This window comes from Odontesthes bonariensis, chromosome 10 (genome assembly GCF_027942865.1).
Source record: "Odontesthes bonariensis isolate fOdoBon6 chromosome 10, fOdoBon6.hap1, whole genome shotgun sequence".
NCBI classification, from domain to species: Eukaryota; Metazoa; Chordata; class Actinopteri; order Atheriniformes; family Atherinopsidae; genus Odontesthes; species Odontesthes bonariensis.
In genome coordinates this window covers 10,918,435-10,931,223 of record NC_134515.1, presented here as the reverse complement: position 1 = coordinate 10,931,223, position 12,789 = coordinate 10,918,435, and the positions used below count along the sequence as shown (strand labels likewise).

General features: G+C 43.9%; 1 protein-coding gene across 2 annotated transcripts in view; it reads left to right on the top strand.

Annotated features, from left to right (window-relative positions):
- Positions 1 to 12,789, top strand: part of arfgef2 (ADP-ribosylation factor guanine nucleotide-exchange factor 2 (brefeldin A-inhibited)) — a 39,241-nt gene that overhangs the window by 22,905 nt on the left and 3,547 nt on the right. For both annotated transcript variants that reach the window (XM_075476227.1, XM_075476226.1), the window contains exons 26-37: positions 1,327 to 1,478; positions 2,494 to 2,666; positions 2,826 to 2,986; positions 3,130 to 3,260; positions 4,333 to 4,462; positions 4,556 to 4,691; positions 6,754 to 6,892; positions 7,058 to 7,115; positions 9,484 to 9,592; positions 9,719 to 9,849; positions 10,935 to 11,112; positions 12,537 to 12,675. In XM_075476227.1, coding sequence (XP_075332342.1) covers positions 1,327 to 1,478; positions 2,494 to 2,666; positions 2,826 to 2,986; positions 3,130 to 3,260; positions 4,333 to 4,462; positions 4,556 to 4,691; positions 6,754 to 6,892; positions 7,058 to 7,115; positions 9,484 to 9,592; positions 9,719 to 9,849; positions 10,935 to 11,112; positions 12,537 to 12,675 — 1,637 coding nt within the window. The remainder of the gene's footprint in view (positions 1 to 1,326; positions 1,479 to 2,493; positions 2,667 to 2,825; positions 2,987 to 3,129; positions 3,261 to 4,332; positions 4,463 to 4,555; positions 4,692 to 6,753; positions 6,893 to 7,057; positions 7,116 to 9,483; positions 9,593 to 9,718; positions 9,850 to 10,934; positions 11,113 to 12,536; positions 12,676 to 12,789) is intronic.

Sequence of the window (12,789 nt, the reverse complement as noted above, 5' to 3'; positions counted from 1 at the left end):
TAAAAGGTAACCAATCAGGTTACGAGCTGGGCTCTGCTGCCTGTCAATCACCGATTGTGCACGCGCGATACAAGGTAGGCTCGTCCCCACGCTTATTTATCTGGACTATTGAACTTCATTACGGGCTAGTCTACTTACTGTGTCTTCCATGATCGCAAATGACAGGTGAGTTGATGAATGAGGAGTCGTGTACACGAATCTGGCGTGCACGTAGACGTGCACGAGTTCTCATGTGTTTTGATGGGGCGGGACAGGAAGTTGAATAACTTTTTATTTTTCGGTTAAAAAAATAAGCATTTCTTGCATTTTGCGACTACGGAGGTCACCGTTTTCAACTTCAAGCGTTCTGATAGATCATGTAAACTCTTAAAATGCCAAAAATTAGGACTTTACGTATGACAACAACAAATCCTGCAGACTGCAGCTTTAACTATCAGCAGTGGATCTAATTAGCACCCATACGAGCTCAGAGAATCTCTTCAGCGTCTTTTAAGCTGTTTATTTTGGTTTTCCACCTGTATTTTTGCTGTTTTGCTTTAATCTTGGTGGGAGCGCTAACATATCTACCGTCAGCTGGCGTAAAGTAATGTGTGAGAAGGGAGCATTTCTCTTTAATGGAGGGGAAACGCTTTTACAGCAGGAGGGGCCGACTCCTTTAAGGAAGGGTGGATTTGTCTGCACAGTTAAAGTTTATTGTGCTATTCACTCTTGATGAGATGCAAGCGTTACAGAGGGATTTACACTCCGTGGTTGATGCACAACCCAGAATGCAACGTTTCCTGCAGATCCGCTGACTTTATTCATCCATTTAAGGCTAAATTGTCATTTGGCGTCGACTCGGGCCTGTTGTGATTGTATCAGCCATATGGTGAAGCTGAGAGTGACTGCAGCTTTCACTGCTAGAATTGAGCGGGGCATCTGGTGTTTGTGTCAGCTGATCCGCCATTTAAATGGCATACGGGCGCTCACTGGCATGTGCCAGCAAGGTAATGGTGCAGACCCGCTGCTTTGGTCTGTGCTGTTTCCAGCAGGCAGCAGTTTCAGCAGAAATAGACTTAATAAAGTTCATTGACCTGCCTGTCGACACACCGCAGACGGACCAAATTAGCTTCTAGCCAGACAGCAGGCGAACACGAAGGAGCATTTTGTTGCTGAAGATCGAGACATATTACGTCCCCTTAATATGTTCGCAATGTCGGTTGGCAAACAGATCCATCAATGTAGGTTTAAACACGCTCACAAAGTGTTTTAAACGGCATCGCCGTGCTTCTCTTTGTAATCCACCTGATGGCTGAGGTTGAGTAATGAGTCTCGGGCCCTCTGTAGGTGGGCTGCAACCCCAATGAAGATGTGGCCATCTTTGCCGTGGACTCACTGAGGCAGCTCTCCATGAAGTTCTTGGAAAAAGGAGAGCTGGCCAACTTCCGCTTCCAGAAGGACTTCCTCAGGCCTTTCGAGCACATCATGAAGAAGAACAGGTGGAGTACTGACTTGAAAACTGTAAAATGGAGGGGTGGTTTCTAGTAGTAAGTAAGTAAGCTTTATGTGTACAGCGCCTTTCACAGACCAGGGTCACAAAGTGCTTTACAGTTACAACAGAAACACACAGTTAGGAAGTACATACAAGTATAAGTTTAAAAGGCCAATCATAGCAGCCCCAAAACAATTAAGCAAAAACCTGAACAAATAAAAAGGTCTTAAGTTGCCTTTTGAAGGCGTCAACAGACTCCATCGAACGGAGAGAGAGCGGAAGATCGTTCCAAACCTGGGAGCAACAGCCTGGAAGGATCGGAACCTGACTTTTTTAACCCGACTTTTTTTTTGTCCCGACTTTTTTAACCTGACTTATTTAACCCGACTTTTTTACCCCAACCTTTTTATCCCAACTTTTTTAACCCGACTTTTTTTGTCCCGACTTTTTTAACCCGACTTTTTTTTTTTTTTTTTTATTTATTATTTTTTTAAGTATTTTTGGGGCTTTTTATGCCTTTAATGATAGGACAGTGTGAGAGAGACAGGAAGCAGGGGGCAGAGAGATGGGGAAGACGCGCAGCAAAGGGCCGCTCGGTGCGGGAGTCGAACCAGGGCCCGCTGCATCGAGGACTAAGCCTCTGTACATGGGGCGGCTGCTTAACCCACTGCACCACCGACCGCCCCTAACCCGACTTTTTTAACCCGACTTTTTTTTATCCCGACTTTTTTTTAACCCGACTGTTTCATCCCGACTTTTTTAACCCGTGTTATCATTTAGCCATCGTTTTATCTCCACCAAACAATGAACTAAGGAATTTAGCCTCTGGAGCTCAGTTGGCTTGAAAGAGCAGTATAGCTGGATATCATCAGCAAATATGTGGTACGAAACATCAGAAAATCTCTAGTTTCTCCAGTTTCTCCAACAGCTGTGGTTGTTTTTCAGTGAAACGTTGCACCCAGTATAAAGAATAGTCGAAGGATTATTTATTTGATCTTGACCCCCTCTCGCCCTCCCCTCAGGTCCCCCACTATCAGAGACATGGTGATCAGGTGTGTGGCTCAGATGGTAAACTCCCAGGCGGCCAACATCCGCTCTGGTTGGAAGAACATCTTTTCGGTGTTTCACCAGGCCGCCTCCGCCCACGACGAGACCATCGTGGAGCTGGCTTTCCAGACCACTGGCCACATCGTCAGTGAGTATGACTGCACACCTCTCACGGTCGTATTGGCTGAGAAGATGTAAACTAAGTAACGTAACAACTGCTCCCCGGTGGGGAAATTGCAAGTGTTGCTTAAGCTTTTGCACGAGTTAAAAAAGAGAATATTTACTTGTTTTTTTCCCCCTTCACTAGTGAAAACCTTCCAGGAGCACTTTGCAGCCGCCATCGACTCGTTCCAGGATGCAGTGAAGTGCTTGTCGGAGTTTGTGTGCAACGCAGCTTTTCCTGACACGAGCATGGAGGCGATCAGACTCATCCGACACTGTGCGAAATACGTCTCTGACCGACCGCAGGTAGAAAAGGGCGAAGCTTTGAGTGTAAAACGCACGCCGTGTGTCAAATTCTGTTCATTCATCCTTCATTTTTTGGTGTTTGCGAGCAAAAGAAAAAGCAAACTAAACACGGTCCCTTCCTGTGCTGCTGTGTCTGTGGCCAGGCTCTGAGGGAATACACCAGTGATGACATGAATGTTGCTCCCGGTGATCGAGTGTGGGTTCGTGGCTGGTTTCCCATCCTGTTCGAGCTTTCTTGTATCATCAACCGCTGCAAGCTCGACGTCCGGACCAGGTAGCAAAGTAGCTCCGCTAATTTACATTAAACACCTTTCTTTAACAGAATCTGAGCACACAGATGTGCTTCAGACTCAGCGTGACTTTGAATTAAAGGCCTTCGTAAATAAATATTCATACACATTCTGTGCAGTAATTAGAAAAAGATGTTCAGTTTGTCAGAGCTGTAAACAAATGGAGGCTAAAGATGCAGGGCTCAGGGTGCCGCTGTGACCCGAACATTAGCAGAAAACTTAACTGTTCATTGTCTTCATGCTCGCCTTTTATCCATTCATTCATTTAAGTGTATGTGCTGAAATCCAGAGAGCGTGTACATGGATCCAATTAAATACCATTTTAAGTGAAAGCTGTCCTTTAAAGATGTCTTTTACCACGTTGAAAATGAGATTATTTTGAAAAGTGGCTAGAAATACATGAAAAAAAGAAGCAAAAAGCTCTGATTTTAATCAAGTGATTTAAGTTTGTTCCTTTCAGCTACTTTTACTTGTTTTCCTAACCTTGTGCTCCACGTGCCCGGATCAACACTATTAGAAGACAGCTAGTCTCCTCCTTTAAAACCATGTTTTTTTATTAACAACTGTGTGGAAAGAAGAAGACTTTCACAGCATCATGAGGCGTAACCAAGGTTTTGAAACTGTGCCGATCAAAAGCAAAAAGATTCAAACTTGATTAAAACTTAGCTTATTATCTTTGAAGATTTTCTATCTTTCTGACCGGACCGGGACAGAACTGAGTACGGCGAGCATTAGCTTGTATTTCATTTTTGAAGAATGGGGACACAGGTTGGCTGGAGAATGTTCCTCCTAACGCACATCGGGTTGTTACAGTAGAATCGTGTGCTGAAAGCCTCAGAAACGGAGCTGAGTTCAAGGTGCATGACCCTGAATGTTAAAGGAAACAAGAAGCGCGCTTTCCGTCCCACCTTTGGTCTCTGAGTGGCTTCCATCGGCCACTGTTTTAGGGGTGAAATTATTCAGATTTTTGCTTTTGTACGGACCGTTTCTGAGCCTTTAATTGCCCCGCAGTCGCCTCACACTGACGGTTCCCGTTTGTCTTTGCTTTCCGAACAGAGGCCTCACGGTCATGTTTGAGATCATGAAAAGTTACGGCCACACCTTCGAGAAGCACTGGTGGCACGACCTCTTCAGAATAGTCTTCCGCATCTTTGACAACATGAAGCTCCCGGAGCAGCAGACGGAGGTCAGAGTGGTCTGATAGTTTAAAAAAAAACTACCTGGTTTTATCAGGAAATGACGCCATTCTAACAGGTTTTTATGTGATGTTTGTTTCCAGAAGTTTGAGTGGATGACGACAACATGTAACCACGCGCTGTACGCCATCTGTGACGTGTTCACCCAGTTTTACGAGCCCCTCAGTGAGATCCTGCTGGCTGACATTTTCACCCAGCTGCAGTGGTGTGTCAGACAAGGTGGGAGCTTATCATCACTGCTCATCCCACTCTTCTGCTCATGGGGCGGAGAGACAACACCCATTGTTCTATTATAATGACGCAGACTAAATAGTTTGGGAGCAACTTGTCAGCTTTCTATTTGTGGAGATTATTCATTTGAGGCCTTTCATTAACTTTCATGAAATCATCCTCTAAATATAAAAAAGTAAGCACTACTTTTGATATGATCTAAAACTGCCCGGTGGCCTGGTGATCATGTGGCTGACCGTAGCCAATCTCTCACCCAGTTTGTGATTCGGTAAAGTGATAATGATACATTTTTAGGTTATGGGAGTCAGCTTAAGTTTAAAGGGATAGTTCACCTCTTTTTACATGACGCTGTATGACATCCCATATTAGCAATATCATTTATGAACATTTTCTTACCCCCCGCTGCGTCCTGTGAGCCGAGTTCCAGCCAAGTTTTGGCGTGATAAAGGTAGTCCGGCTAGTTGGCTGGGGCTTAAAAAAATAAAGCATTTTGCTTCTCAAAACAATATGCGTTCAAAAGAGTAATACATTTGCATCACAAAATCATTCTCCAGGAAAAAGTCAGACCTCACAATCGCTTGGCACTATTTTCTCTCCCTTCGTATCACTGCCTGCTGCCGCCTGCCGCGCCTGTTATGGTGTTTACTGCTCGGAAGCAGGGGACTGCTCGGTCTGCACTTCGGTCTGCACGGTCTACACAGCAGGCAGTGATACGAAGGTAGAGAAAATAGTGCCAAGCGATTGTGAGGACTTACTTTTTCTTGCACAACGATTTTGTGATGCAAATGTATTACTCTTTTGAACGCATATTGTTTTTAGAAGCAAGACGCTTTACTTTTTAAGCCCCAGCCAACTAGCCGGACTACTTTCGTCAACGGCAAAACGAGGCTGGAACTCGGCTCACAGGACGCAGCAGGGGGTAAGAAGATGTTCATAAATGATATTGCTAATATGGGATGTCATACAGCTTCATGTCAAAAGAGGCGAACTATCCCTCTCTATCGGCAGACCGACTCGAAGGAAACTCGAAACAGTTTAATAATCGGGGTTTGCTGCCTCTCGGACATGTCCAGGGTTACACCATTTGTTGTTAGTAAGCATTTCAACCCTTCATTTACTGCTGCTGCTCTGTCTGCCCTTGTCATCTGATAGAGACATGGCGCCGTCTTGAATATGTTCCTCTGTGAAACCCACATTCCTGATATTCCTTATATAGTCTTACCAGGACACCAAGCTCGTAAGTGAGATTTACCAGTGATCTCGCACAGTCTTGATCAAGGGAGAAAATGGATGAAAACTCCTCCTCCTTGCCCTCCTCTTCGACTCATCCTGACTTGACGTCTCACTTGGGGCTGCTCCTAGAAGTAAACAACTTTCCTCATCATTACAGATGCTAAAAAGTGGCAGATTGAGCAGCTAGAATCGCTTGACAGCAAGGCATCAAAACAAGTGTTTTCAGGGGAAAAACACTGGAGTAAAACATGACCAGAGCCACTGCAACAGGAAGTGTGAAGCCCGTCTACAACACTCAGATGAGGTTCCTCACGTACTTCCTTATTAAGATGGATTATCTGCTCATTCAAAGCCTTTTAACCTTGACTGAGTCCTTAAAAAAACGCTTTACGGCGGCAGAGATGCTCCCTTCCTATTGGCTACATATCCAATCCAATTTTATTTATAAGCACTTTACAACAACCTCAGTTGACCAAAGTGCTCTACAGAAAAATAAAAACATAAATAAATAATAATAATAAAAAAATAATAATAATAATAACTAAAAAATTAATTTAAAAATTTAAAAAAAAAATGTATTGGTTATATGTTGAGACGAGCTGCAGCGCCACCTGACAGAGCTATCCAGCCCAGACTAAAACGGTTTTTGATACCTTAACCACTCGGTTCCACCTCATTATATTTATAATACGACAGAATTTTAATGGTAATCTTTACTGTGTGTGGAACTTCGGGTCTTTTGAATTGGGTTAATTGATTTTCTTTTATTTATTTATTTATTTTTTTACGAGTGCACGCTGATTCCTTTCCGCTGCAGATAACGAACAGCTGGCTCGGTCGGGGACAAACTGTCTGGAGAACCTGGTGATTCTGAACGGGGAGAAGTTCAGCCCCGAAGTCTGGAACGTCACCTGCTCCTGCATGCTGGAGATTTTCCAAAACACCAGCCCTCATGCGTGAGTTCATTGACCTTTGATGATGAAGGGAATGCTGTCAGCTGCTTCAGAGTTAGTCATTTGTGTAGGAATTGCTGCATTTTTGCTGAACCGTTGTGTTGTGACAGAATTTGAGTTTCCAGCACCTGATTCCCAGTGTGTCTTTGTGTTTGCTTTTCACACCAGTTTGTTGACGTGGCGACCAGCTGGACAGGATGAAGAAGCTGCTGATGGAAAGCACTTTGTAAGAAATTGATCTAACTCACCCAGTGTCTTTACAAGAGTGGTGCACATGATGAGCTGCTTTTTCCCAATCAAAGGGACTCTTCAATTCAATTCAGTTTTATTTATAACGCGCCAAATTACAACAAATGTCATCTCAAGGCACTTAAATAATAAAGTCCAGTTCAAGCCAATTGGAATTCAATTCATTGTAATCATAATTATTTACAAAATAATCCAATTCATTCATTTAGAGCCAATTCAAAAACAATTACCTAGCTAAGGAAACCAACAGATTGCACAGAAACTCGTCTTCAGTCCAATCTCCCGTCCTGAGCGTGCCTGAGGCGACTGTGGAGAGGAACGACTCCCTTTGAACAGGAAGAAAACTCTGGCAGAACCAGAACCAGGAAGGGTGGCCATCCGCCTCCACCAGCTGGGGTTTGAGAAGACAGAAAAGAGGGGCCTGATAACGGAAGGCTCTGCTTCCCATTCTACTTTTAGGGGCCTGATAACTGAAGGCTCTGCCTCCTATTCTACTTTTAGGGGCCTGATAACTGAAGGCTCTGCCTCCCAATCTACTTTTAGGGGCCTTATAACTGAAGGCTCTGCCTCCCAATCTACTTTTAGGGGCCTTATAACTAAAGGCTCTGCCTCCCATTCTACTTTTAGGGACCTGATAACTGAAGGCTCTGCCTTCCATTCTGCTTTTAGGGGACAATAATTGAAGGCTCTGCCTCCCAATCTACTTTTAGGGTCCTGATAACTGAAGGCTCTGCCTCCCATTCTACTTTTAGGGGCCTGATAACTGAAGGCTCTGCCTCCCATTCTACTTTTAGGGGCCTGATAACTGAAGGCTCTGCCTCCCATTCTGCTTTTAGGGGCCTGATAACTGAAGGCTCTGCCTCCCATTCTACTTTTAGGGGCCTAATAACTGAAGGCTCTGCCTCCCAATCTACTTTTAGGGGACTGATAACTGAAGGCTCTGCCTCCCATTCTACTTTTAGGGGCCTGATAACTGAAGGCTCTGCCTCCCATTCTACTTTTAGGGGCCTGATAACTGAAGGCTCTGCCTCCCATTCTGCTTTTAGGGGCCTGATAACTGAAGGCTCTGCCTCCCATTCTACTTTTAGGGGCCTGATAACTGAAGGCTCTGCCTCCCAATCTACTTTTAGGGGCCTGATAACTGAAGGCTCTGCCTCCCATTCTGCTTTTAGGGGCCTGATAAGTGAAGGCTCTGCCTCCCATTCTACTTTTAGGGGCCTGATAACTGAAGGCTCTGCCTCCCAATCTACTTTTTGGGGCCTGATAACTGAAGGCTCTGCCTCCCATTCTACTTTTAGGGGCCTGATAACTCAATTCAATTCAATTCATTTTTATTTATATAGCGCCAAAAACAACAAATGTCATCTCAAGGCACTTAGATAGTAAGTCCAATTCAAGCCAATTGGAATTCAATTAATTAATAATAATCATAATTCATAAAATAATCCAATTCGTTCATATAGAGCCAATTCAAAAACAATTTCCTAGCTAAGAAAACCAACAGATTGCACTGAAAACTTTTTGTTTTTCGGTCCAATCTCCCGGCCTGAGCGGCGTGCCTGAGGCGACTGTGGAGAGGAACGACTCCCTTTGAACAGGAAGAAACCTCTGGCAGAACCAGACTCAGGAAGGGTGGCCATCCGCCTCCACCAGCTGGGGTTTGAGAGGAAAGAAAGGGGGGGGGGAGGGGAAGGGGGGGGGGGGGATGGGGAGGGGGGGGGGGGGGGTGGGGAGGGGGGCAGGGGGCCACCGCGACGGCGGCACGGGGCCACCGCGACGGCGGCACGGGGCCACCGCGACGGCGGCACTGTAACACCATTCAAAGGATATCTGTTGGAACAGGGAAACACGAGTTAATGACCACAATAATATCACATATACATAAAGAGAGGAAAGTGAGGAAAGGTGTGACAGATGAGGCCCCCCAGCAGTCTAGGCCTATAGCAGCTTAACTATGGGATGTTTCAGGGTCACCTGAGCCATCCCTAACTATAAGCTTTATCAGAAAGGAAAGTTTTAAGCCTGGTCTTAAAAGTGGAAAGGGTGTCTGCTTCCCGGACATTTACTGGCAGCTTATTCCACAAGAGAGGGGCCTGATAACTGAAGGCTCTGCCTCCCATACTTTTAGAAACTCTGGGAACCTCAAGTAAACCTGCAGTTTGGGAACGAAGTGCTCTGTTAGGAAAATATCTTACAATGAGATCTTTAAGATGTGATGGAGCTCGGTCATTAAGAGCTTTATATGTGAGGAGAAGAATCTTAAATTCTACTCTGAATTTGTTGAATCCATCTGATGTTTTCACTGTAACAGACCAACATGTGGATGTTTGTTACTGTTGGTCCAGGATGCTGACTTTGACTGTCAGTCCCAGAGCAGCTATGACAGAGCTCTTTCTGAAAGAGGACACAGCCAGATGTCCAGTGACGACACCTGGAAGGGCAAGACGAATGCAAGTGAGTGCACAGCACACGCACACAATTGTTTTTGTTTATCAATCTAAAGTCATAAACGTCTTTTTTCTGGAAAAGGTGTTGCCAGTGTGAGGACTTAAAAAGACTTCTGTTTCCCGTGAGTTTCAGATCAGAAGCTGTTTGCAGGGCTGCTGATTAAATGTGTGGTGCAACTTGAACTAATCCAGACCGTAGACAACATTGTCTTCTACCCAGCAACCAGCAAGAAGGAGGACGCTGATAACATGGCTGCTGCACAGGTAGAATGAGAAGAAACGCCCGCTGTATGTGAACACCGTCAGGTTTTATTGTGAGAATGCTTTAAGGCATTCTCACTATTAAGTTCCTGTTTCTCTTTATTATTATTATTCCGCCAGTTTTTGGCATCTAACTACTCCTGCATACCTTCAGCTATTTCTACAATTTTGGTATCAAAACGTTCAGCTCTTTCAGCAGATTCCTGCTATAATTTTTGTTTTTTTAAAAATGTTACACTTTTTAAGATATTCAACTTTTATTAAAATTTTCCCGTCATTCAAACGAATGGAAACTGCTTTAAGCTCTTCCAAATCATCTCCCTCTTTCCAACCTAACTATTTCTGCATGCTTTCAGCTAGAGACACCATTCAAACTTTAAATGGGTCACAAGACATTGCTATTACCAATTGTTTCAGCTTTTTCAAATCTTCAGCCAATTTTGAAATATTACAGTTTCAAAAACAGTTTCTTGATTTTTATGAATGAGCACACAGTTGAGTGCGTGCTGATAAGTTTCAAATTTTTCAGTTTTTTCAAACAAATTCCTCTAACTTTCATACAGTTTAACTTAGAGAAGTAAATTAAATCTTAAAATGTAGGAATAATTGTCCTCTTTCAGCCAAAGTAACTACTAAAGAGCTCACATTTACAGAATTTCAGCTATGAGCCTTGAACCGAGATCAACCTCTCAAATTCTCTGACTAACTCCAATGTTAAGTTCTGTAGTACACAAAAATCACAAAATTCCTTCAACCAATACCTTAGCAACTGTTTTTACTGCTAAAATTGAATTATTTTCAGCTGTTTTAGCGTGGTCAGCTATCACCATTCAGCTCATAAGCATTCTCACTGCTGTTCCGCAGGAACAGCTCGTTCTACTTCAGACTCTGTTTGTGTTGGCATTTAAGTTGGCATTTTAAATGTGTCCCAGCTGAGGATGAAAGAAGAAGGGTCGTGAAACCTCTTTAACTCTTCCTTCTTAATCTGAATTGACCCCGGTTGGGTGTTCAGATGTGTTGCATGTGAGGACAAACCAAGAACAGCTCTGACGTATAAGATTAAAACTCTCTAACTGTCCTCCTGCCAGCGGGATGCTCTGGAGGAGTCTGAGACGGAGGGAGGCGAGTCCAGTCCAGATCAGGGCATGTACAGACACATGACATCAGCACACCTCTTCAAGCTGCTGGACTGTCTCTTAGAGTCTCACACCTTCGCTAAGGACTTCAACTCCAACAACGAACAGAGGACGGCCCTCTGGAGGGCAGGTAAATGGAAAGATAAAACCCTCTCTTACCTCAGCTTCTAAAAGGTTTTGTTTATGTTATTACTCTTTAAAACACCTTATTTAGACTAATCTCATCTTTAGTAGGGATGTCCCGGTCAGGTTTTTTTTGCCTCCGAGTCATTTGATTCAATTTGAGTCCCGATCCGATACTTCTACAGTGCATTAAAAAAAATGAAGAACGGCGAAGAAACAGATCATGATTTTTTTATTTTACTCACTTATTTTATCATTTAACACTTATAAACAGAGTACTTCTGTTAGGTAGCTTGAACAAAACAAGTAATCAAGTAATAAACAAATTCTTCACATTGTAGTTTAGTGCAACAATGTCTGATATAAAAACGAGCAGCAGCTCAACCTGAAATACCTGGCAGGCATGTCAACAAGTAAGCAAATAAAAGTGCCACAGTGTTCTAAAGTAAGGCCAGTAATGTGCTTTAACTGCACTCCTCATTCTTCTTCTCCTCCTCTGGCTTCACAGAAGGAAATGTACATTTTTCTTGATGAAAACCAACATCTCTACCTTGTTTGAGCCTGTTCCTGTTCTCATCAACGATGTTAGCCATGTCCTCGCCACCTCTTGAAATCACAAGTTTGCATATCTCACAGTTTGCAATCGCAACGTTTTTGTCATCCACTTTAAAATACCTCCACACCGCGGACATTCGGCCCCCAGCTTCAAGCTGCTGCCGTGTTCTGCTTCGCTTTACGGCAGTAAAGAGACGTCATGCCGCATGTTTCTGTGTGGAGTTGAGACCAGAGACATAAAAATTCGGGGAGCTCTGATTATTGTAGTTGGAGATAAACACCTTCCTCAGGTGAAATAAATGCAATGTGGGGGCATTGGAGACCCATCCAAGATGGCGGCCGTGCTGATACGTCAGCTCCAATAAGCAGCGTCAATCTGAGGCGTCTGCGTATATTATGTCTATGGTTGAGACGGTCTGACTCTGTACCACCACATAACAGTAAATACTAAGCTGTTATTTTTTACCCATTTGTTTTGGAAAATTATAGTTCTGATTAAAAAAAAAAAAGAGAGAGAATAAATATACATATATAGACAGGCTATACATCCGATCCCTGATCGGGATGTAACGTCCGATTCCGATCGAGTCAGAAACCACGTGATCGGATTGGGACGTCCCTACTGGAAAGTCTTATTTTTTTCAGCCTTGTGTTTGAACCAATAGTAAAATAATGTCATAAAATCTTCGGCGTAACATAAGGCACAAAGTGTTATTGGCATTGTTTGTCTTAGCTTTGGTAGACGCAGTGTGAGACATGTGACCTGCCAGCCCGGATTAAACGGGGAGCAGTGCAGTTAAATATTCTCCTTCCTGACCACCTGCTAAAGGCTTCTGTTGTTGTTTGTAACGGCAGTTTATTTGCTTCTGCCCCCAGGCTTTAAGGGCAAATCCAAGCCCAACTTGTTGAAGCAGGAGACCAGCAGCCTCGCCTGCAGCCTGAGGATCCTGTTCAGGATGTACTCTGACCCTCAGCTGCGGCCCTCGTGGCCTGACATTCAAACACGCCTGCTGCTGTGAGTGAAACATACGACTTTATCTTGATGTGTAGGAGGCGTTATCGCATCAAAAGGATGTACTTTACGGTAGCAGTGCAGCTCACCAGTGTGACTTTTATTTTATCACGTTGA